This window comes from Vombatus ursinus, unplaced genomic scaffold (genome assembly GCF_900497805.2).
Source record: "Vombatus ursinus unplaced genomic scaffold, bare-nosed wombat genome assembly UNPS02014789.1, whole genome shotgun sequence".
Classification (NCBI taxonomy): Eukaryota; Metazoa; Chordata; class Mammalia; order Diprotodontia; family Vombatidae; genus Vombatus; species Vombatus ursinus.
Genome location: NW_020954567.1, coordinates 14,919,311 through 14,945,185, shown reverse-complemented (window position 1 = coordinate 14,945,185; position 25,875 = coordinate 14,919,311). Strand labels below are relative to the sequence as shown.

Below are 25,875 nucleotides of genomic sequence, written 5' to 3'. Positions count from 1 at the left end.
TTACAAAGAAGAAGAAGAATGATAATTTTCTCATTTTTTTTCCTCTGGTCCAGCCCTGGTCATTAAAATTATATAATTATTGATTTTGTTCTTTCCATTTACATTGTTGTACACTCATTGTTTTTTTCTTGGTTCTACTTCATTTTACATCAGTTCATAGAAGTCTATCCATATTTCTTGGTAGTCACTGTTAGTGCAGAAACTTTCTGTTACATTCAGGCACCACAGATTTTTTTTAGCTGTTTCCCAGTTGGTGGACATGTACTTTGTTACCAGTTCTTTGCTACCACAAAAAAACCCACTATGAATATTTCCATGTACAGTCTGTTCTACTGTAACATGTTTCAAAAACACAAATTTGTTCCAGCATGATTAATATATGTTAGAGAACACAAAAAAAAGCAAAAATGCAGAAAACTTGACCACTTTACAGTTATTCACAAGCTGCAACCCTTCTGATGCCCACTACCACAAGCAAACTTTAGGTCTTTTTCAAGGTATAGTGCTATATTTATTTTAAATCTTCTGGTACAATAGGAGCTGTGAGTAGAGAAAGGTCGTTCCATACCACCCTCACTCCCACCTCCTTCTGCCATGGCAGTTGTGGTCTGCCCAACTTGTTTATGCAACCTGTGCCTCAGGCTAAGTAGCAGCCCCAGGCTGGGAACCCACATGCTATTTATTTTAGTATTTATGTATTTTTTTAGCCCTTTAACGTGGATAGACATACATGGATACAACAGGGATAAAAACTCTGCTACCATTTTTTATTAAATTCCTTTATTTTTTATGTGCTATTGACAAAGTTTTTGAGCATTGAGCCTCTGACCTCATTTATCCCATAGGCTCTGTGGTTTTTACTGAGTGATTTTGTATAGTGTAGAACACACTTTTGGGGAACACATATGTCATGTTATAGCAGAAATTACTGTATATGAGAACTTTCTGTCTTTGACTTCTTTAGGGTACATGCCAAGGTTCTCTGAATCAAAGAGCGTGAACATTTTATTTACTTTTTTAGCATAATTCCAAATTGCTTTCTAAACTGGTAGGACACATTCATAGCAGGAAGCTTACATTTTTTGGGGGGAGTTAACTACATGTTAAAAGTACATATAATTCAAATGAAATCATGAAAAAAGTAGGAAAGGAGCAATATCATCTTCAGACCTCAAATTATTCTTTAAAACAATAGCCATCAAAATTCTTTGGTACTAGTTTAAAAGTAGAAAAGCAGATCAATGAAACAGACCAAATAAGGGTAGATCATAATTGAGCTTAACAATTCCCTTATGACAGATATTTCATGCAAAGATTCTTTTACTGAATCTTTGTGTTGATTTTGTTGATGCAAAAACATTTCATTTTTGTGTAATTCAAATTACCTATTTTATCTTTTGTGATAATTTCTATCCTTTATTTGGTTAAGAGTCCTCCCATATCTAAAGCTATGGAAAGTACCATGTCTAATTCTTTGCTAATTATTTTATAGTATGACTTAATATTCAGGCTATGAATCCATTTTTGGCTTATCATGGCATGTGGTGTAAAAATTTGGTCTAAATCTAATTTCTGACCAGTTGCCTTTCAGTTATCCCAAAGGTCTTGCTAAATTGAGAATGCTTCCCTAAAGTAATTCATTTCTTTGGGTTCACTGACCCATCTGTCCTCAGGACAACTATTGACCTGTAATAGAAAACAATGATTCATAATACTCTCATGGTTTAAAGTGTGGTAACAGATAATATTGCCTGAAAATTCAGAAACTCTTTGATCTAAAATAGTAGCATACGATCATCACCTTCAGCTTACTGTACTATGGCAACAATATTGCTGCTCTCTAATATTATTCAGAGGAACACCCCAAATCCAGAAATGTTGGGGTTGAATGTATTAGGGAATAAGTGTTGAATGCCCCTGTCGCATAGAGGAAAGTGGTTTGTTTCTTTTTTTTGTTTTTGAATTTCAACAACATTTCCCTACTGGATTGAACAAAATGGGACTAAAACTTGAGGCTTTTGTTTCATGTTTGTATGTGTCTTAACTCATACACATTTTTTATAACCTTTCGTCTCTGGCTAAAAATGGTTTTGCTTTTGTATGCTGTGTGCCATTTTAATGATTTTTTTTCTGTTATCTGAATTCTTTTTTTCTTCACCTTATTTGAATGCATTAAAAATCTGTTTAAATGAGAATTTGATGTACTCAGAATGCTAGAATAGGGAAGGCAGTATGACAAAAGGCCTTTTAATAATGAAGTACACCATAAATGGAAGCTGCAGGGACCATCCGTGTGGGCAAATGAAATACTTTTTGTCTACAATATGCAGCCTTCCTATAAAAAAGTGGAGGTCTCTGTCTGGTTTAGGACAGCTGGCTAAGCTTGATCGTTCCCCTCCGCACAATCTTTCCAAAATGTCTTTCAAGACTTGCTTTATTTCCTTCTTGGGTTACTATGGGCTTTATCCAGACAGGTGTACTAGACTGTAAAGAAAGAAAATAAGCCACTTGGAGAAGTTACATTTGTGCCCATATCGATTGATTTGATGGTCATCTAATCGATTATATGTTTTAAAATGAACATACAACAATGTTGGTATCATTAATTAAAGTACACATCCTTTCTTTCTGCTAATAATCACTAAACTACACATGTAGAAAGTAACACATACAGCCATTCACAATCACTATTATATTACACGGTTTTGCTTAACTTTTCAGGTAATACATTTGTTTAGGAAAGGTTGCTTGAGTGTTAGGTGGAGAGTCTGTTCTGTACAAATGAAATGTATCAATAAACATATTTTTAAGTAAAATAAACCTATGTCCTAAAAGATTGTGTGTGAAAATTATGAAGTCCTCTTCCTTTGGGCCCTCATTGATTTAACAACTTGCTATAGTAAACATTAATTTACAAAAAAAGTAAATTCTGGCTTACAACTATTTTAACTTAATCATGATTCTTGATGGTTTTCCTGGTTAAGAATTTTTTTTTTCTATTGTACTTTAAGGTTGCCTAGTTGGCACTAAAATACTGAGTATTGTGGAGGGTTTGTTTGTTTGTTTTTTGTTTTGTTTTGTTTTTTGTAAATTAGAAAACTTAGCATCTCCAGGGCATTGTTCAGGGAATGGAAGCAAAGCGGTGATGAGACCTCCTTGGCACCAGAGAGCATTATCATATGTAGGAAGTAGGCCAGGTTCATTTATGGCTTGTGCTATGAATTCTCTTGCTGCTCTTAACACATTGTTCACTCTTTGCAATAATGATTTCATACTGGTCCCCCAAATTTTCAGAGTAGATCTAGTTAGGAAATAGGTTGTAACCCCAAAACTTTATTACAAATCATATATTTGTCTTGGATGTGTAAGGTATAGGCATCACAGTCTTGGATTCAGAAAAGCCATCTTAAATGGAGAAAAAAAAAATCATCTAATTTTAAAAATTGTCCATGGATAGATTATTCTCTTTAGAGGGTTTCATTTAAAAAATAATACATCTATCAAATGATAGTCTCCATGATTTCTAACCATTTTGAGTGATTCTTAATTGTATTATTGATGGCTTGAGTTTTCTCTTCAAATGCTGAAAAGATTTACATAAACTGTACATAGAGATTTTATTTACTAGGTTAATCATGAATTAAGTAACCTACTTGTCTAAAAGAAGAAGCAACTTAACCCAGGAAAATAGAAAATAATGTAGATTTAATATTCTTTCCAATCTATTTTTGTTTCCTTTAACTGAAGATAGTGTCCAATGCAAAATTTTAGTGGATTAATAAGTGTTCTGTATATATGTGGCTGAAGTAGACCTTGTTTTAAATTTTAGTAAAAGTTTGGATGAATTCTATAGTTCATTTTTAATGTCTAGTAAGAATTGCCATTTTTATAAGATTGCCTTGTGGTATGAAGAAATCCTCTAATCTCTCTAGTGTGATAATGGTAACAAAAGATCTTTCCAATCTCCATTTTCTAGTATACCCCCAGCAATTAGCAAAGTGTCTGGGCACATAGTGTGTAAAAAATTATTGTTTCCAAGGCAGAATTAGGATTGTTACTGAATTACTCAGTTATTTGTTACTCAGAATTGTTACTGAATTAGGAAGTTTCTTGTCATTTCATTCAGAGAAGATACTTTGATTTGAGAGAGGCAGTGTACTTTAGGTGTGAAAAAATGCTGGGCTTTGAAGTCAGAAGACCAGAGTTTGAATATAGGCTTTGCTAGTTTCTAGTTGTATGACCAAACATTTTTTAAGCACCCAATTTAGATTGAACTAGTTTATGACATGCTAGGATCTGGTCTGAAAAAACCTCACACTTTTGCTGCCTTCATATGTCTTGTTTTGTGTTAACCTTAGGTTTAACCTAATTTTAAGGAAAATGGTAATGTTCACAGAAGCCCACTAAAGATCTAGTACTCTTAAAAGGTTTTATGTGTTGATGTATCTATCTTGGGAACTGGAGGAGAATTCCTGCCTGTATTTGTCTCAAGATTGCTTCTTTGAAATGTATTCTTCACTAAATAATGTTTTAAAAACCTGGTTTGGGAATGTTATTAGACTAAGAAAGAAAAAAGTTTATCTCACAGACCATAAACTATTTTACTCAAACACATTTTGGTCGTTAATATGTTGCTTCATATTAACAAGAAGAGTTAGAAGGGCAGTCACAAAAGTTAACTTAATTTCCCTGAAGATGTTGTTCTGCTGTTAATTTGACACTAAGTAGGAATTTTACTTTTCCTTGCACGCTGATTTTCAAAATAGCAAAATCTATATTTGTAAAGGTCTAAATTTGGGGGAAGAAGAATATATATAGAATTTCTTACAGTTCATTTTATAAATGTATATCATGTTCCTGATTTAATTGCAATGCAAAGGATATACATTTCACCCTTTAAATGAGTTGTAACTTAACATAATTCTGTCATTTATTGATTCAGTCATCATATCTGTTGGAGGAATCTTTAAAGTTTTGTAATTGTTACAGTGGCATTCAATTATTAGGGTTTATGTATGTATTTATTTCATGGTCAGGTGAAAAGGGGCTTACCTTAGTGATGATACAGAGGGATTCTAACTCAGTCTTTAAGATTGCTAAATTCTTGTTCCTGGAGTCAAGAGATCTGGAGAGAACCTGTATTTCATCTCAGGAGAATTTAATGTCACTTGGCTCTTGGAAAGTTTATTTCAGAATTAGTTTTTAACAACTTTATCCAGAGTTTTATAATAGCTTCATTTGATTCAGTTAAGTAAACATTTATTAGGTGGTAGAAGCTAGGGATATAAAGACAAAAACAAGCAATCTCTGACTTCAAGGAGATTATATTCAACAAGGAATAGAAAAGCAGTATTCATACAGGTAAGTAAATACATAGTAATTTTAAAAGGGAAGGGATGTGACCCATTGGTGAAATCAGGAAAGGCCTTGTGTGCTTGAAAGAAAGCTAGGAGTTTTGAGCAGAAAAAGTACATTCCAGACATGGATAATTTTTGAAAATGCACAGCAGGACATGGATTGTGTCAACAGAAATCTACTATGTGCCTACAGATATGTGTGATCTAATAGCTGTTAGGCACTTGGCTGTAAGTGCAAAAAAATGAAACAGTCCCATCTCACCAGGAGCTTACATATTCTAGTCAGAAAAACAAGAAGGACATATTAAAATATAGACAGTATAAATATAAAGTTAGTAAGTACAAGTATGTACAAAGTAGTTAAGTACATGGTAGTTTTAAGAGGGAGGGCACTAGTGTTTAACATGATCAGGAAAGACTTCATGTAGAAGTTGGTGCTTGAGCTGTATAGTAAGGAAAGACAGAGATTCTGTGTAAGCCAGAGGTAAAGAGATACAAACCAGGCACCAGAAAAGACCAGTGCAAAGGCATGATGATATGGAGCGTTTGTGTAAGGAAAAGAGAGAAAGCCAATCTGGCTGGATTTCAGAGTATGGGAGAAGTAATGGCCATTGAGTCTGTTTTAAAAGCTAGACAGAGTTTATATGCTATCCTAGAGATAATAGGAAGTCCCTAGAATTGTTATAGGAGAGTATCCAGGAGAAAAAGTGGTGATCAACGATGTTAAAAGCAATTTTAGGGTCAAGTATAATGAGAATTGAGACAGGATCATTGGATTTAGCAGTTAAGATGTTGGTAACTCTGAGAGAACAATTTCAGTTGAGTAGTAGAGTCTGAAGTTAGGTTGTAAGTGTTTGGTAATTGAGTGGTAAGTGAAGAAATGAAGGCAGTGAGTAGAGACATCCTTTACTAGGAGTTTTATTTGTGAAAGGGAGATGGAATAATTTGAAGAGATAGCAAAAGCGAGTGAAGGTTCTTTTTTTTTTAAGGATGAAAGACTACTAGGGCATGATTATAAAAGGAGAAATCAAAGATGAGAGAAAGAAGGGGAATGAGAAGAAAGAGGGGGAAAAGATCATGTAGGAAGGTTGTGGAGAAAAAAGGTTTGGAATACCTACTGTAGAGAGCAAGATCAAACAGGAATAAAAAGATTACCACTCAGCAGTGAGGGCTTGGTTGAGATTAAATAACAGATTTTTAGTCGATCTAGTTCACATAGCTATAGGCCTATTAGTGTTTGGAAGTACCAGAGTAGGAGCAGGGAATGTGCTAGTGAAGATAACCTATGTTTTGGGTCTGGCAAGATGTGAACAGTTATAGGAAAAAGGGGGTAAGAAATTCAAGGCTAGAGAATAGCAAATGGTTCAACTGGTCGACCATTGGGTTAAGATCATGAAGAGAGGAATGTGAGACCATAGGAGGGATGTGAGACCATAGGAGGGGCAATAGGGAGGAAGACCTGGAGGTTGCAGTCAGGATTTGACGAGAAGTTGGTAGATAATTTGTGTTTCTTCAAGAGCAGATACTAATACTAAATTGTGTCTGTTGGTGAAGTTCCCCACCATTCTCTCTCTCTCTCTCTTAAAAAAAAAAAAAAAAAAAAGATCTAGGTCAATCAGCAAGTATGAATTAAGCACCACTGTACCAGGCACTGTGCTAGGCAATGGGGAAATATGACAAAACGGAAACACAGTCTGCCCCTCAGGGAGCTTCTATTTCTTTGAGGGACACATGTACATAAATAAGGATAAATACGAGGTAATTTGTGTAGGAGAGGCACCGGCATCAGGAGAATCACGTACAGCATGTAGAAAAGTAGTGGTTAAACTGAGCTTTGAAGCGAACTGGGATTTTAGGAGGTGACAGTGAGATGGAAGAGTGAATTCTAGGCACAGGGGACAACCTGTGGAAAAGCAAGGAGATGGGAGATGGACGGACCTGTGTGAGGAATAGCAGAAAGGCCAGTTGGGCTGGAAGGTTCATGAAGGGAGAATAATATGCAATGAGACAGTAATGGTAGGATGGATGAATTCAGGTTGTAACAGACTTTATGCCTGAGTCCTGCAACTTATACTACTATGGGAGACTATGTTTTTAATTTAATTTTTTTTTTCAGTTAACTAAAACCAATTTTCTACTTCCCACCTTTCCCACGTTTGGTGTGGGGGAGGGTACTTGTAACATGTATGTATGTGTGTGTATATGTACACACATATATACATATAGGTACACATACACACACATATATCAAGCAAAACTAGTTCCCATGTTGGCTATTTACAAAAATCTTGCCTTGGTCTATACCGTGAGTTCATCCCCTCTGTCAGGAGGAGAATATATTATGTGATTTCTTACATGGAGCTAGTGGCAAGTCATAATGCTTCCATTTAAATGACAGGACCACCTGTAAAAAGATAGTATTTTGTAAAAATAATCACAGTAACTTTCTGAACATTCCAATAAAGCTGTAAAATTAGGTGACAGATGTTAACCTTGGGCATGACATTCATTTCCTCTCTTGGGACCTCAGTTTTCTCATCTGTCAAATGCGAGTTGGAGTAGATAGTCTCTAAGGTTCCTTCCACCTCTAAACCCTAACATCCTAAGTGACTTTTCCAAAATCCAGAAGTAAAGTCTGATATGGATTTAGATGTAACCTACAGAGATAACGACTGAGAGGTAGGTACTATTATCATCATCCTCATTCTATAGATGAGGAAACTGAGGCAGACAGAGGTCAAATGACTTTCCCAGGGTGACTCAGTGAGTATTTGAGGTCAAATTTCAATTCAGGTCTTCCTGACCCCAATCCCAATGCTGTAGCCACTGTGCTCCCCAGCAGCCTAATATCTTTATTGCCCTGACTGCCTGTCTTCTTTCCACAATTGTATCCTACTACTTTTTTAGAGAGAGCTAATAGGGAATCAAAATGCCTCCAGTGGAACATCAGAGCCAGTTTTATCAAAAGAGTTTGTATTTTTCCTGTTTGGTCATCCTTCTTCTTAAATATTTACAGAGGCTTCTCCAAGTTTGTTTTGAAAAGCCACATGCAGAAATGGAGTTAGACATTTAAAGGAAAAAAAAAAACACCTAATTTGGCTGGAAACTTTTTCTTTTAGTGCATTTTCTTTCCCTCTTACTTCCACAACCTGTCTGTGTACTGATGTAGATTGGTCTGCATATTAGAGTGAAAAAGCTTCCAGTCAAACAATAGAGATCTTCTGAATCTGACCTAAATAAAAATGAAATGTCCAAGAACAATAGAAACTTGATAAAGAGGGTGCTCTCCAAACAATGGATTTAATAATAGAATGATTCTGTATGACAAGAGAACCACTTGTGGCTCCAGAGTAACAAAATGCTGGAAAGCATATTTTATTTGCTATTTCCTATGTTTTATTTGTACTTGAATCCAAAGATCCCATTGAGAAAGAACATAGCATGATATAGGTTAATTTGAAGAATTGTAAAGGGGGAATAGGAAGGCTGGAAGTGGTTTTGAGTGGTGCCATTTAATTTAGCATTGATCTAAAAAAGTCAGTTGAAACGCTCTGCATGTCGTCCCAGCCTCTCTTGGAGGAAGGAACTGAGAAGCTGAAAGGGCTAAAGAATTGGAAATCTGCCTACTATTGGAGGATCCAGGAGCAAAAATCAAATTTGACTTAACTACCTAGAATCCATCCTTGAACTCTTTAGTGAGAAATAAAGCTTCTTTAATTTTAGAAAGTGTTTTAATTAAGAAAGCAAGTCTTAATACTAGAGGAAGACTCTCTCTCTCTCTCTCTCTCTCTCTCTCTCTCTCTCTCTCTCTCTCTCTCTCTCTCTCTCTCATCTGAAAAAGTGAAGAATCATGTGCAGAATAACTTGGAGTATGGTTTGTTCCATTTGAGGAACATCAAGTTTTTACTTGTTTCTTCCATTTAGGAGAGAAACTATGTCACTTTACCTCCCTGAGCCTTATTTTCTTCTGTTTAAAAAAAACATGGACATCCCCAGAGTCCCCTGAAGTTCTGAAATTTTATAAGAGTGGTAACATCAGTTATGTTCCTTAGCAGTGAAGACAGAGTAAGCTGTGCCCTCTAGGGACCTGATTTAATGCTTGTAGAAACTATATGGCATATACTAATTTACCATTTTCATTATAGTAGATACTAGTTCAAAGGCCTAAAATAGATTTAAATTTAAACTCAGTGGACACATTCAGGAGAAAATTCAATGCCATTAAGAAAGCTATTGAAGGCAGAAACACTTTGATTAATTTTCACAGGACATCTCAGCTGCAGCTGTTGCTTCTGGAGGACAAATGTGAACACTTCTACAATGCATTTTGCATTTGCCATGTCACTTATAGTGTTTCATAGCTTGAAAGGTGAAAGCAAGCGTAAAAACACATCAGGGCTTTTCTCAACAAGGTTTTCAAGGCTCCTTCCTATTGTTTATGCAGCAGAGACCATAAAAGGAAAATGTGACAGTTTTGTTTCAGGAGAAAGTGTAGCCACATCTGCTAGGAATCTTTGATGAAATTCAGCTTGAAAAAATTTGAGCCTCTAAGTAGAGCTTATGTTTTTCTTTGTTTTCCATTCTGTATGATGATCCACCTACCTGGAAAATTCTTCCTTTAGGTAGTCACAGAATCACCAAGTCATAGATTCTTCAAGTTTGGAAGGATCATAGTCTAACTCTCCTATTTTATAAATGAATATAGATCTAAAAAAGTGTGACTTGTTACAAAAGTAGTGAAATATGGAGCCAGGATTTGAACTCAGAACCTCTGACTCCAAATCTTTTTCCACTACGGTGTTGACTCTCCCTGGAAGCCATCTAGATCAATGCAACCCAACCCAAGTGTGCCCAAGGTTCCCCTCTACAACACCCTCCAAGAAATCTCACTAAAAGGAGATCTCACTTTAGTTTGGGGGAGCTGGAAGGTCAAATTTTTAAGACACTGAAACCTTTTCATCTAAACTGCTATCTAGTAATGCCTCTTCCATCTTATACTTGTAAAGTTGGTTTATTAATCGTTTAAAAAAAAACCTTATCCCTCTCAAATTTTCTTCATTATTTTCAGCCTATCGGAGTCTTTCTGAATTCTTAGTCATCTGTCATGTTATTCCTCTTAGCTTTGTGCCATCTCAATTTTGATAGGCATGCCACCTTCATCCAAGTCACTAATAAAAAATGTCAAAAAGCACAGAGCAAAAAACAGTCCATGGGACACTCCACTAGAGACTTTCTGTCAACTTGACATTAACTTATTAAGGACTATCCTTGAGGTTCAGTCATTCAGCAGGTTCTTAGTCCCTCTAATTATAGTCTTACCTAATGCAAATCTCATTGTTTTATCTTCTGGGATGTTATGAGAGACAATGTCATACTTTGCTGAAATTTAGTTAAGCCACATCTACAGCTTTCCCCTAACCTGCTGATTGAGTAAACATGTCCAAAAAAGGACATTTAGTACAGCATATTCTGTTTTTGATGAAATCATGCTAGTTCTTAGTAATCACTTCCTTTTCTATATCTTCACAAGCCATCTTTCTAATAATATGTTCTAGAATTTTTCCAGAGAGAAACTTTCCAAAGTCAGTCTCATTGGCCAATTGTTTTTGGATTCCGATTTATCTCAGTTTTTTAAAATTGTAATTTATATATGTCTTCAGTACTGTTAACCCTCTCCCATCATCCATGATCTTTCAAAGATCATTCATACTGCCTCAGCAGTCACATTCACCAGTTTGTCCACGTCTGTTTACCTGTACTCAGTGAGGACAGTAGGATAGTCCAACTCTCTTTTCCTTTACCTCAGTCAGTAAACATTCATTAAGCCCCTACTCTGTGCCCGGCATCTTGCTAAGCACTGGAGATACAGAAAGAGGCAAAAAACAGGCCCTGCCCTTAAGGAGTTCACAGTCTAATGAGGGGACAACAGGCAAACAAGTAAGTACAAACAAACTATATACAGGATAAATGGGAAACAATTAAGAGAGGGAAGGCTTTGGAATTCAGAGGGGTTGGGAAAAGAAGTAATACAAAGTAAGCCCTGGGGAGAGAATGCCAGTGACTGGGAGAATCAGGAAAGACTTGATCTGGAGGTGGCTCTGAACTGTGCTTTGAAGTAAGGTAGGGATTCTCTGAGGGCAGAAGTGAGGAGTACATTCCCAAAGGTGGGGGCAGCCTGGACAAAGAAGCAGAAGCAGGAAAGGGACAGTCATGTGTGGGGAACTGCTACCAGACCTGACTGGAGTAGACAGTGGGAAATGGGAGTATTAGGAAATAAAATTGGAAGGGTGGGTAAGAGTTAAATTATGGAGGGCTTTGAATGCCAAGATTGAGAGATCTGTATATTATCCTAGAGGTAATAGGGAGTTACTGAGGATGTTTGAGTAGCATAGTGACTGGGTACCTGGGTAGTTAAGTAGGTGGTAGGGTAGATATATTGATGCTTAGTTAGAATATAGATACAGCGATAATAAATAGAGGGAGCATTTATTAAATTCTTGTTGTATGTCAGGCACTGTGCTAAGCACCAGAGATAATACAAACTAGGATATTTTAGGTTACATTGACATTTATGTAGATGTCCTCAAATATAAGGGCAGAGACTGTGAGAAAAGAGACAGAATATTGTAGAATCATACACTAGAGAGCGAGTCCTCACTGATCGCTGAGTATCATAGCATAATACAATATTTGATCTTCGAAGTTAGGACCCAGAACTGTCAAGAACAGGTTAAATCAGGTATAGGATACTGTTAAAGAAATCAAGGAAATATATATTACATTTACCAAGATTTTATTGAAAATATTTAATGTAAAAACAAGAGCTCACAGCAGTTATTTGGAAAAATGAAGTGGAATACCTCATTCCACCGCAATGAGGTAAATGAGAGCAGCCCTTCACAACCTGTCCTCTTCCATCCTTTCTTTCCACTCTTACACTTTACTCTTTTTCACATCTACCATAATCAAATGACACTTCAATCTCCTGACTTGGAGCCTTTTCATTGACCACCCCTTATGCTCCCCTTCCCCCCAGTGTTTTCCTTCTTCACTTCCAGCCACAGCTTCCTTCAGTGCAAACCCTGCAGCACACCTTTCCTAGTCTCCCCTCACTGCCAGCGTCTTTCCTCTGAGATCACCTCCTGTTTACAGTGGCTGTCTTGGCAGCATAGTTGTCTCCCCCATATAAAAGAGATCCTGGGAACAGGAACTGCGTTTTTGCCTTCCTTTGTATCCCTAGCTCTTCAGTGCCTGGCACATAGTGAGCTCTTAATATATGGCTTGTTAACTGACTTCTGTAGAGTTCTCTCAGCCAGTAAATATTGTAAATACTTAACACATACTCACTGATTTAAAGGGACTTGTGTTAAGTTCTCCCAAGAAGAAATGTTTATTACCCTTTTGAAATGAAACACGTCACTTTGAGAAAATTGTTCTAGTCATCTAATAGAATTCTTGTGTGTTACAGTTTAGATTTTAGATCCACTTATTCTTTTATCTTTAGTGGCAAAAGAGCACTCTCCCACCATCATCTTTTGCACTCTTAATATTCCTGAAGTTTATAAATGTTTCCCCTTGAACTAGCATACTTGAATATAATTACAAATGATTTTGAAAGAATCCCTTAGGATCAACATGGCACAACAACAATCTGTATTTTGTTACCCAGTGTGAAGAAATAGGGAGTCTGATGGTAGTAGCACACTTTTTGAAGATATTTTTCCTGCTTAATAACAGAGACTATTTATTAAATTTTTTCTAATATGCTGAATATTATTGGTGGTGGCCCAAAAGACTAGCAGGCCCTTATGAAAGGGAAGCAGTTTTCCCTAGTACCATTATCAAGATGAGGTCCTTTGTTTTTTATGAGTACTACCTTTTGAAAGGATGACATTTGGAGAGGGGGGAGAAATGGTACAGAGACAACATTTTAACACCACTGAATAGTAGTTTATTTCTCCCAACAAAAATTAGAAATAAGTAACCATTTTGTTAATATAGCTCATCTGAGGCGAGTAACAGAAATATTTATTCTTTCCTTTTGGTGAATGTGTAACTGGGTTTTTTTTTTTAAGCTATGTATACACCATGTTAACAAGTCATAGAATATTTAAATCATTCTTTTGATAAGCAGTGAAATCCATCCTGGAACTTGAATGACTTACAGCATACTTTTTTTTTTGGCTTATTTTTGTAGGCTTTACAATCAGCATTAAAGTTAGATTGATTTTTAGGTACAATTGTGCATATATATGTCACTAGAAACAAATAATACATACAGTGAGAATAGTTTTTATTTCATAGCCTCCTTTGGATTTTAATATCTGAGATTTAATAGTTGTTTAATGGATTATCCAATGTATATTTATGTTCATATTCTTCTAGGGGTCACATGAGTTTTGTTACAGTATAAGCAAATATAACGTTATTGACTTTTCAGACAAATTATCCACTTTGTGTATGTGTATACATCCTACTTGTGTTCTCTCTCTCGTTTAGTAACAAACTTTATGATAATTTTCAAGTTGTCTTTTCCTATTTTCTCTTCATATCGAAGATAAAAGCAACTAACCCCTTTAGTTTAGCGTCCCTAGGAGTATTGCTGGAAAACAACAGGTTCCCCAGAAAGGAAAGTGACAAGCAAGAATTACCTGCTGGTATTTTCGTATTATTTAGCAGTTAGAGTAACTTCCTGAGAGAGAGCTTTTTGAAAACGGTACCCTATCAGACTACACCAGCATCTGAGATTACCAGGCATGCACAATGCAAACAGAATCATCCAAATCCAACAGTGATAACCTTGCACTCATCATCTCTAGCCCTCTGTAAGAAGTTTTTTAAAAATCTCATTTTATTTCTACATTAGATATAAGGAGATATATTCAGACACATGTATCTCCTTATAGCTAGGATGGCTAGAAATATTTCTGAAAAGTAGTTTAATTCTGTTCAATTAAGTGCTTGAGAGAAGACTCTTAGAAAAAAATTTGATTTTATATCATTCTTTGTCAATTTTTAATTCAGTAAACATTTACCAAGTGCCTAGTATGTGCCAAGCTCTGTGCTAAGTACTGGGGATGCTAAAAAGAAAGGCAGTCCCTGACCTCAAGGAGCTTACAATCTAGTGGATGAAGACACCACATAAAAGGAGACTAGAAAGCAGGCTGGAGAGAGGCATCTTGTGCCTTAGAGTTGAAACCAGACAGAGCTGCAGGTGCAAAGATGAAGGACATCCTGCCATCTGTATGTGAACCCCCAGGGTATCAAGGGAATCCAGCAGTTGTTTTGTTTTTGTCAAGTATTTATCTGCCTCTCTTTGAAGTATTTATAATTGTAGACAGTCTTCTAATAAGTGACACCTAATATAGTCCCAGAGTTGTCAAAAGACAGTAGCTTGTTCATGGTAGTTAGTTAGTCACCAGATCTTTTTCCACTTCAATTTAATTCAAATATCCTGAAAGTTTTAGTACCTTCTAACAAAGTAGTCCAGTCAGACACTAAAGGTTCGTTTTCTTTTCTAGGAGTCCAACGTGCTGATTGCTGCTAACAGTCAGGGGACAATTAAGGTAAGGTTTTTTTTTTCTTATTGCATCACCATTTTAAACATGGATCCCCCAGCCTGAGACACTTGACACTTACTAACTGTGTGACCCTGAGCAAGTCACTGAACCCCAATTGGCACACCAAAAAGCAAAAAAAAAAACAACCCAAAAACCACAACCATGGATACCTTTTTAGAATGTTAAAAAAAGGTCATAGAAATTTATACACTTTGAATAAGCCATTAGGGAAGACCAACCCCGACACTTGTACACTTGTAATTTAAATGATGGCTACGCCTCTAACACAAGCTTGGAGGGCGATGGTGGGAAGCAAGAGGGAATCGATTAATTTTCAGCCTTGGAGAAGACACTGGCACTGTCAACAGAATTCCTGTAGAACTGCTTTTGTAGTATTGCCCAACGTATATTAGGAAATAGACTTTTCCTAGAGGCTAATCATGCTGTGCTGTTCTTTTATTCTTTTTTTTCCTTTGTGAATTTTCCCTCTTTTCCCATTTCCATACCTCTGTTGCCACAAGAGCCATTTAGTCATCATAGTGACTGTCATTGGGAATCAAAAACTTAAATGTCCCTCAGCATTCCTTAATACCCCTCCCCACACACACGTTCCATTGTTTTAATTACTGACACAGCGTTTTTCACACTCTTAATTCTGTGACTGTAAGCCTAAGAAAATATTTTTTGTTTATTCATGACACTGGTTAACTGTAGTTCTTCCTCGAAGGAAATTGACCATAATTGATTGGAATTAGAAATCCAGATGTAAACAATGAGATTCCTGCAGAATACTGTTTCTGAATTTTTTTTAATCACAATTGAATGTACCTAGCACTTCAGCTTCCCTTATTTCCAAGTTACTCTTTCATGTAGTTTCTGCTTATGTGGAAGCAGACAGAGGTGGCTGTTTTTATTCATACACCTAATCTTCTGTCACTTGGCATTCAGTGCTCGTGTTTTCCATAGATGTCCTTCCCAAAGACCAACACATCTGTTGCTTGTTAATGAGAAGAGAATGTTGACCTAGGGATCCCTAGACCAACTCCAAACCAAATTCATCCATACAACAGGAAGCCAATGAGTAAATTCTCAGGAAGCAGGGGAGTCAGAGTGCCAGCTACCTGAATTAATTTATCTTAAGTACTCCTGTACTCAGCTAACTACTGCTCCATTGGCTTGAAAATCTAATTAGAGAATGGCAAGTAGCTTAAACAAAAGCCAGGTTACTTAAATGATCAACATTTGTTACACTCCAACAGGTAGAGGAGGTTCTTAGCATCTCATTTTTCAGTTCTCCCTTGTCTTCCTACTGCTACTGAGGAAGCTGTATCTTGTTCTTCTCCTACAAATTAAATTTGTCTTTGAAGCTGTTGAAATTGTTGACCTTGAAAACTGCTACACCTGCTGGCCCTCAGAACTACATAATGTGTGAACAAAGTCCCGCTGATGATACCTAGAATCTGCTCAGCAGCTTTGGCCTTTTATGTTCATTAGTTTGCTTAACCAAATATAAAGTAATACCAAAAGTATTATGAAGGCTCTTGGGCAAATCAAACACCAGAAAAGCTAAAGGAAAAGATTAAACAGTTAAATCTTTGGCACCTGGAATTGGAATGTCAGTTAACTTTTTAAAATCACAATTTTGCCAGTCTCTTGTGCTCTTATTTCCATTCCAAACTAGGTCTGCTGTTTTTGTCTGATTGTTCTTGCCTATTGATCTTGATTGATTTCAGAGAATAGCATTTTCATAGCTTCTTCATGATAAGTTACACCTTTGATGCTGAAATGAAGAGATTAATGCAGGATTGTGGTAATAGTGATGAATAGAAAGTGAATCTTTCATCAAGAGAGGGCTAAATAAAATGAGGCAGATTTAACTGTCTTAATATTTGATCATTTCACTGAGTAAACAATGAAAGAAATAACTTACAAAATCCCAAATGACAATGCCTATGGTCCTTATTTTTATTGAACAAACTCAAGTAGCAGGTAAATACTAGTAACGTATACTCAGATACTCTGATGTATCTTCTGTGCATCTAGAGGACTGGTGCACATTTCATGAGAAACAACATGGTACAGTAGAAAGAGCTCTGATCTTGGAGTCAGAACTGGCTTACCCTCCCAGGGCTTCCACTTCCTAATGAGCCATTGTCTCCTTCTGAGCCCATTTCCTAGCAGAAAGATTGGGTGATAGATGGACACATACTGAAGATCTCACCTTTGGTGTGGTCGTACCAAATGACAAAACTATATATATACATACTAGTTATTATTTTTACTATTATTATTATTATATAAATACGCAAATCTCTTTTACATATAAATATGTAAAGCCCCCATATAGGATCCATTCTACCTGCTGAATACCTGAAAATGTTTTCATAATTGCTGAGCATCAGTAGGTTCACTCCATTTGTACCTACTCTTTTACATGTTGTCCCACCCATTAGACTCTGAACTTCTCAGGGCAGGGACTATCTTTTTGTATCCCCAGTGCCCAGCACACAGTAGGTACTTAATAAATACTTATTGACTGACTCCCTGGTACTTGTTGTACTTTACTTTCCAGGCTCTTTAGCTAACTATGGCAATAAACTAATTTGAAAGAATGCATTTAAAAAAAGAAATTGACTTGCCATTCACAAACATTCAGTATGTATTCACCAGTTTTTATAGAACATCTTGAAATGAACTTATAGTTTCTGATAATGACTTGTATCATTTTAGAATCTATAGCCCCCAACATAACACATTGTGTCTTAAAAAAGAAAAAACAAGTGATAAATCCCTTCAAAATATGTGGTATTTTCAAAGTAGCCGATGATGATGATGATGATGATGATGATGATGATGGTGATGATGATAACGATGAACATTTTATATAATACTTTAAGGTTTGTAAAGCACTTTATATTCATTATTTCATTCAATACAATGACCCTGTGAGGCAGGTACTATAATTAAGTGACTTGCCCTTGGTCATATGGCATCTCATTGTCTGTGGCAGGATCCAAACTCAAGGCTTTCTGACTCCACATCCAGCCCTCTAACTGTTGTGCCCTTTGGCTATTCTTAGAGACATGGACAAAAGGTTTAGTGGGTCTTGTTGGGGTATTCTTGTTTACAGTTTTATGCCAGCTACATCTTTAAATGGCATTTGTCTATTCTGCTCTTTTTTTTTTAAATTAGGTGCTCGAGCTGGTATGAAGGATCATCCCTCAAGAAAAGATTGACTGGGTCCTGCTGAAACATATCTGCAGTTCACCACGAGAGAAGAAAGGAAACCTTCAAATGATGTCCCTCCCTGAAATCATCATGGGGCTTTTTTTTGTTTGTTTTCAACTTTTTCTCCCTTTTTTTTCATCCCTTTTCCCCATCTACGGACTCTTTAGGACCTCTGAGACACTGGGAACACCCAGTGAGCTCTCCACCATCAACGTAACTCCACAGACTCTGCTGCTGCTGCTGGTGGTGGTGTGGTTGTCTAATTTTTATGATAGGGAAACAAATTCTTTTAAATAAAAACAAATAACAAAAAAGAACAAAAGTTTATCGAGCCACATCTAAGCTAGGGAAGTTTCCATCATTACGTGGAAGGACAGCTATGCTTTTTAAGGGAGAAAAGTCTGTAAGAACTGCAGAACTGAGAGCTAATGAGTCTTGAGTTCTTGTCGTGGACAAGAAAGTTACACAGAATGGGCAATTATAGATGGGATTTGAAATTATTTAATAGAGAAATGTGACAAGAAAGGAGAATGAGGGTTTTTTTCATGATTCGAATGCTCACAAGAGATAGGGTTAATAGCATCATGGTATGAACTCCTGTCTAAATTCTCTAAAGTGATGTAATGTCAGCAGTCTGAGCCCAACTTTCTCCCTGTGCCTGCTCAGAGTTTTCAGATCCTGACCTACCAAGAATGCTCCACAGGCTGAGGGAGAGCATGTGTTCCCAGGCAGCTCAGTGCCTAGACTCCTCTCAAGTCTATTTAATGTCACATGGATATCCATCCAACTCAATTTATGTGAAACACAGCTTATCAGATTGTCACAGTTTTCAGTTCCAGCCTAGGCTAGATTTGTGCCATGACTAAAGGAGAAAGGTTTGAAATCCTATTACCCAAACCTCTCAGCCATGAGTCTCTTGGGCAGTGTAGTTAATTTTTTTAAATAGTTTTCAAGTTGTAAAAAAAAAAAAAATGGAATCCCACAGCCAAGAAACAAAAAAGAAAAAGAAGGGGCAAGGAGTAAAGCTAAAAACCATGAAGTCTCTTTTCACCAAAAGACTTTGCTTCCAGAAAATTTCGCCTTACACATTTTATATGTGTAAGAATGGCCCAAGGTTTGATTTAGGTCATAGCCTGACACATATAAAATGATAGGGTGATGTATTTATCATAGTGCTTCTCCCTACCCCCAGATCATTGAAATTATTAATCCATCATTTCAAGATATCCATCTTGAAGGTCTCTGAGGGTTATGAGAACGTTACAATTACTTCTGGCACCACCCTGATTGTGGAGAGTCCAATGTCACTCTAAACTGACACCTGTCAGCTACCCAAGCTGGCCCTGATGAGCTGCTCCCTCCCCTCCTAGCAATTAATGATGAAGCTGTTGTGCCTGAAAGTAGAGGTTTAAAGATTTTAGAATCTCTGCCTAAGTCATCAGTAGGCAGACATGTCCAGGTCATTATGAAAACAGAAAGTGGAAGTTTGTGGCTTTTGGTTAAACTTAGTACTAGAAAGAATAGTATGTATCATTACTGACATCCTGAAAGGCTTCTGTATATGATGAGAGATTCTTAGGTGTTTTGAACAAGTAAAAATCATTTTAAGGAGAGAGATTTAACTTAAAGTTCAGCTGCTTTAGTTTCCTTTGGGGAAATATGTGGGGGGAGGTAGATATACACATATACATGTGTGTATGTATGCATATATTTACATATATGCACACAATACATATATAAATATATATCTGGAAAATAGTATATATTTACACATAAAATCCATTAGATGTGAGTTGGCATTACATGATAGTAAGACAATAGAGAGGCAACTAGAAAGCTCAGTGGATAGAGCGCCCTGCCTGGAATCAGAAAGACCTGAGTTCAAGTCTAGCCTCAGACATTACTAGCTGTACCCTGAGCAAGTCTCTTAACTTCTGGTTGCCTTGGAGACAATTAGGTGGTTCAGTGGATAGAGTGTTGGGCCTGGAGTCAGGAACTTCAGTTGTGTCTGACTCTGTGACCCTGTTTGGTGTTTTCTTGGCAAAGATACTGGATTGGCTTACCATTTCCATCACTAGCTCATTTTATAGGTGAGGACACTGAGCCAAACAGGAGTCAGGGGGAGCTGACTTCAAATTTGGCCTCAAATATTTACTAGCTGTGTGACCCTGAGCTTAACCTCTGTTTGCCTTTATCCACTGGAGAAGGAAATGCTATACCACTCCAGTACCTTTACCAAGAAAACTCCGCGGACAGTATCAGTGTGCTATGGTCCATAGGTTCACAACAAATTGAACATGACTGAATGACTGAACCACAGCAAAGATAATAGAATTTTAACAGCATAAGAGAAATACCTCTTTTTTCTAGATGAGGATATTGTCTCAAGGAGATGAAATAACTTCCTCAAGATCACCCAGCAGGTTAGAAGCAGGACCAGAACTAGAACCCAGGGCTCCCAGTTCCTGGTTCACGGTTCTTTCCACACCACGTGAGGCCTTCTTGGCTCCTTATTTAAAAACGAAAATCGAGAGGTAGGTACCTAGTGGGTAGAGATCCTGCCTCAGAGTCAGGGTACTCTGACTGATGCTCACTGGCTGTATGTTTCTGGGTGAGTCATTGAACCTCCTTGACTCTTAAAATGCTGAGCTCCCAGAGGAGTTGTTGCTCTGCGTTGGGAAAGGGAGCTTCCTTCCCAGGGATAAAGACTGGACTTTGGGTGGAAGGAGAGCTGAACCTCTTGGTATTGTAATGGGGGGCATCCGTGTGACGCAGAACACTGGATTGTGCATTTTTCAGGGATCTTCTACACTTACAAAGGTTCAGATTTCAATTTAGTGTAATTTTTAAGGAAAATCTTCATGGAAACACACAGGTGTTTTGTCTAAGGAGTCTACAGATAATTCAAGAAGAAACTTTATAAGAAGCCTCCTCTCACAGGTCCCTGAAAGGGTAGGGAATGTTCTCTGTTGCCTCAAACGTTTTCAAGATCATTACCAGAAATGTATTATGTGCTTATTGCTACATGGTATTGTCTTTCCAATAAGTCAATTTCTTATGAAGCTGGACAGCCCCTTGTGAGGGATGCATTAGAGAAGAGTCCCATTCAGGTCAGAGGTGGACTTGATGACTTCCACTGTTTCTTTTGACTTCCATTTAAGATTTACAAAGTACTTCTTCACAAGGCCTCCATAGGAGAGATGCCTAATTTTTTTAAACAGATGAGGAAACAGGCTCAGAAACATGTATTCTAAGTCCATGTCAATTGATCGAGTTCATGTGAATATAGGCCATCTGGAAAATATCTTAGAGATCATCCAGTCCAACCCAGTCATTTCATAGAAGAGGTAACTGAGGCCCAGAGAGGGAAAAATGGCCTTCTAAGCTCTGTTTTTCAAGCACTGCCCTTTCTAAGAACCACTTTTCTAAGTTGCCCAGCATTACACACCAGTGGCCTTTCCGCTGTCGAGTGCCATGAAGATCATTTTACTGCTACAGTCCCCCTTTTATTTTTTAAATCCTGTGGGCAAACAACAGCCCAAGGACCCAAGCCAACTTGCCTTTTGTTTTTGTGCAGCCATCCAGCTAAGAAAGATTAAAAAGAAAATTCTTAGACCTAAGTCTGATATCACTGTTAAGAAACATGAAAAGTCATAGACAAAAAGATGCAGAACATTGAACCAATCTTGGAACAGTAAAACATACACAGTCCAGTGGCAGGCACAATTTTGGAATGGAGAACAGCAAGGAATAATCATATTTCCATATATAAGAAGGAGCCAGAGAAGGACATTAAATAGACTGAAAAAGTTTCTGGAAAGAGTTGGTATTTTAGGTGAATGGTGGTTTGTGAGGGTTGGGGACTAGGGGAGGAAGCTTTGATACCCTCATTTCCAATGTGTACTTTCCTGTCATTTCACAGTGCTCAAATGTATTTCAGCTAGTGGTTTATACTTAACCACATGCATGGTTTCCATCCCTCTAATGTTGCCATGATAATCTACCTCACAAGACGTGATGGTTTCAAAGAATGTAATTGAGCAAATTAGCCTGTTCAACAATGACAGCAGCAGCAGGTTATTGCTTGTGGATAGTATCTTCACGCCCTTGGAAAAGCAGACCTGGAGAGCTTCCAAAGCTGTTTGAAAGAGCACACCAATTTATAGTGACTAGGTCATTTTGAGGCAGCACAAGTGAGGCATTGTGTCAGATTTCTTATGGGGAAAGGGAGAAGATGGAAGACGGAAGCCGCTAATGGTGATAACCCCTGTGATGACTAGCAGTACTTCCCGCTGCTTCCTAAGCAGCCCTAAGGGGATTTTCAATTTGCTCTATGTGGTCATCAGCTTATGTAGTCAATGACCTTGCCCCAAAGAAGAGCAATGTAAAGGATGGCCCAGTACAACTCCTTTTATAAGAGAAACAGGAGTTGTGTGTGAAGATCTGGGATCCCATACTGGTTCGGCCACTGAGCAGCTATGTGACTTTGTACAAGTCACGTTCTCAGGATAAAAGTGTCAGCCTTGCACAGAGGTGTTGTTGTTTCAGTTGTGTGCAATTCTCTGTGACCCCATTTGGAGTTTTCTTGGCAAAGATACTAGAGTGGTTTGCCATTTCCTTCTCCAGCTCATTTGACAGATGAAGAAACTGAGGGACACACAGCTACTAAGTGCCTGAGGCCAAATTTGAACTCAGAAAGATGAGTCTTCCAGAATCTGGGCTACAGAGGTATTAGGAGGATTAAATAATAGATTTGGAAACATGAAGATTAAAAGTTGATTACCAGGGAGGAGATTTACATAGAGTTAGGAGTCCAGAGATTTGGATTTTAATCTGGCCTCTGCATCTAATTTACTAGGACTTTGGACAAGTGGCAAGAAAAGAAATAATAGAACGAGAGCTGGGAGTAAATTTATAGGTCATCCGACCCAGCCACCTCATTGGTGATAAAAGGGAGGCACAAGAAAGCTGATATTCCAAGCCAGGTCATTTCCTACTCACCATGAGATAGAGAATAGGATGAAGACTTACAGGACAGTGAATCAATAGGAGACCCTAGGATTTCTTTCCATGATTAATATCAGAAGCAGTGACTAGGTTGCCTAGGTTCTAAATTCTGAAAGTTAATGTTTCCCAAACCTCTATACTCTTGTCCATCTAGTGCATTGCAATATTTTATTGTGCATTGTAAAAATGCTCTGGAGTAGCTAGAGAGCACAGTAGTTAAGAGTGCCAGGCCTGGAGTGAGAAAGACCCAAGTTAAAATATGGCCTCAGACACTAGCTGTGTGACCCTGAGCAAGTCACTTAGCCCTGTTTACCTCGATTTCCTCATCTATAAAATGAACTGGAGAAGGAAATGGTGAACCACTCCATTATTTCTGCTAAGAAAACTTCAAATGGGGTCGTGAAGAGTGAGACACAACTGAAACGATTGAACAACAAAAAATGTTCTATGTTAGAATGTATTGTAATTTGTCTTGTTGCTACCTTTCTTGCTATATCTCTAGCTCCCATTTTTAAGCTCAAAGTCAAAAAGTCCCTTTCAAAGGACCATACAGAAGTAAATAGGATCACCAGTATTTAAAAGGCATACCACTTGGACATATACCAGGAATGCTATTTAATATTCCAACCATCGTCTTTGGGTTCCCACAACAGAGAAAAATATCAGAAATATTGGTGAATTAAGGAGTAATTACAGATTGAAACTAATACCTTGTGGGTCCCTGGTGTTCCAAGAAGTCAAATCAACAACCATTTATTAAATGTTGGGGATACGAAGAAAGGTAAAAGACAGGCCTTGCTCTTATGGAGGCCAAAGTCTCATGAGGAAGATGGACACACAAACAACTATGCACAAACTAAATATATGCAAAGTAGATTGGAGATAATCTTGGAGGAAAGGCAGTAAAATGAAGGAGGAGTAAGAAAGGCTTCTTGCAGAAAGTAGGACCTGAGCTAAAATTGAAGGAAGCGAGTGATAGCAGGTGGCAGAGATGAGGAGGGAGATAATTCCCAGCATGGAAGACAGCCAGTGAAAATGCTCAGTCATGCAGAGTGTAATGTATAAGGAATAGCAAGGAGGCCAGTGCACTGTATCACAGAGTACCTGGTGAGGAGTAAAGTCTACAAAGTGTAGGAAGGTAGAAAGGAGCCAGGTCAGGAAGGGTTTTAAAAGCTGAACATGATTTACCATTTGATCCTGGAATTGATTGAATACGAGTGTGACGTAGATTTGCGTTTTGGGAAGATTAATTTGACAGTTAATTTGTAAAGGTCTCTTGTACTTTAACAGACTGGAAAAGCATTGGACCAGCCTCAACAATTATTTGTATTCCATAGCTCCTGAACCGAAGGAAAGTAAGGGCTGACTAGAGGTAATGGCCCATTATTGATAGTTGGTTGACTTAGAAAGATTTTTTCCATTAGAGAATGCAGTTTGATAGATTTTATTCTTTCTATGGAATTCTTTCATAAAACAATATCTCTTGCATAGGATACTGGAAATCCAGCTCAGGAGAGTGTCCGCATAATTAACTAAAATAAGCCGTAAAGTTAATAATAATTCCCATGAAAGGACACGTGCCAAAAATAATGATCAGATGTACCTTCTGAACCTGGAAAAGAGAGAGAGGGAAGGAGAAAGAGATTGAAATTCTAAATCACAAAAAAGAATGAACAGAAATCATGGGTTTGGGAGCATTTATTATACGTGATGGTATATATAAAGCAAGGGGACCTGTTTGAAATGTCACATTTTGATTCTAATAGAGCTGGCTTAGAATACTGCTGTCCTAGAGAGCTGAGGTCTCTGGACAGGGAAACAAAGGATGTTTAATGTTGAGCTGATTTTTTCTCAGAAAACTCAGAAATATTTATTCAAGGTAAATTGGTAAGTATAAAGATTACAGAAGGGGGCTGACAGGCAGACTTTTTACTCTCTCGGTTTCTTTCATCCCATTTCTATCCTTTACAATATGCTATTGAGATTATCTTTCAAAATTCAAACAATGCCTTACAGCCTGAAAGCACTTGCTCAGGACATTTGGAACTAATGATCTATGGAATGATCTTGTTGATTCTAAGTACAAATATGAGTTCATGTCTATGTCATGGCTAACACTCAAATCATAACTAGTTTTGACATTATCTGGCCAATTTTTAGCATTTCTCAGGGACTAGATAAAAGTTAATTTTTAGCAGACTAAACAAAGTTGTGTGACAACTCAATACATAGCATTTAGAGACTAGCTTTTTTTTAAAAGTACTCTCTTTTCTGTATCACCTAAATTTTCTACTGTATCCCACCACCCTCTCTCATTCCAGAGAACCTTCCACTATATAAAAAAAAAATATTTTAAAGAAAAAGAAAAATAGGAAGAAGATGGGAAAAAATCAGCAAAACTGATCAAGAAAAACATCTGAAAACATGTGATGTTTCACACCTGTGGGTCTCCCACCCCTCCAAAGGAGTGGGAGGAGGTGAGACCAGCAATGAAAACCATTCAAAGTTCAAGGATAGCTATTATCTAAACCCAATTAATAGGCAAAATTTGTATTTTCTTTGCAGGAGCTAAGAACTAGAAAATGGAGCCATTTCTGCATTCACTATAACTTGGACTTCAGCTGTGACCTATTCAGGAAGCAAGCAGTCACCTTCAATTCCCAAATTTTAGCTTAGTTCTTGAGCATTTTACCTCTTCAAGCTACCCAAGTGATTCCCCATGA

The 25,875-nt window shown here is 37.4% G+C and overlaps 1 protein-coding gene and 1 non-coding gene across 4 annotated transcripts in view; both read left to right on the top strand.

Moving 5' to 3' along the window:
- The window catches only part of COP1 (COP1 E3 ubiquitin ligase), a 237,442-nt gene extending 218,973 nt beyond the window's left edge, over nt 1-18,469 (top strand). For all 3 annotated transcript variants that reach the window (XM_027868647.1, XM_027868646.1, XM_027868645.1), the window contains 2 exons: nt 14,879-14,923; nt 18,110-18,469. In XM_027868647.1, the coding sequence (XP_027724448.1) occupies nt 14,879-14,923; nt 18,110-18,127 (63 nt within the window). In that variant the 3' untranslated portion in view covers nt 18,128-18,469. The remainder of the gene's footprint in view (nt 1-14,878; nt 14,924-18,109) is intronic.
- LOC114047730 lies at nt 2,269-2,406 on the top strand. The gene has a single exon (XR_003569659.1).
- Nucleotides 18,470-25,875: the final 7,406 nt, after the last annotated feature.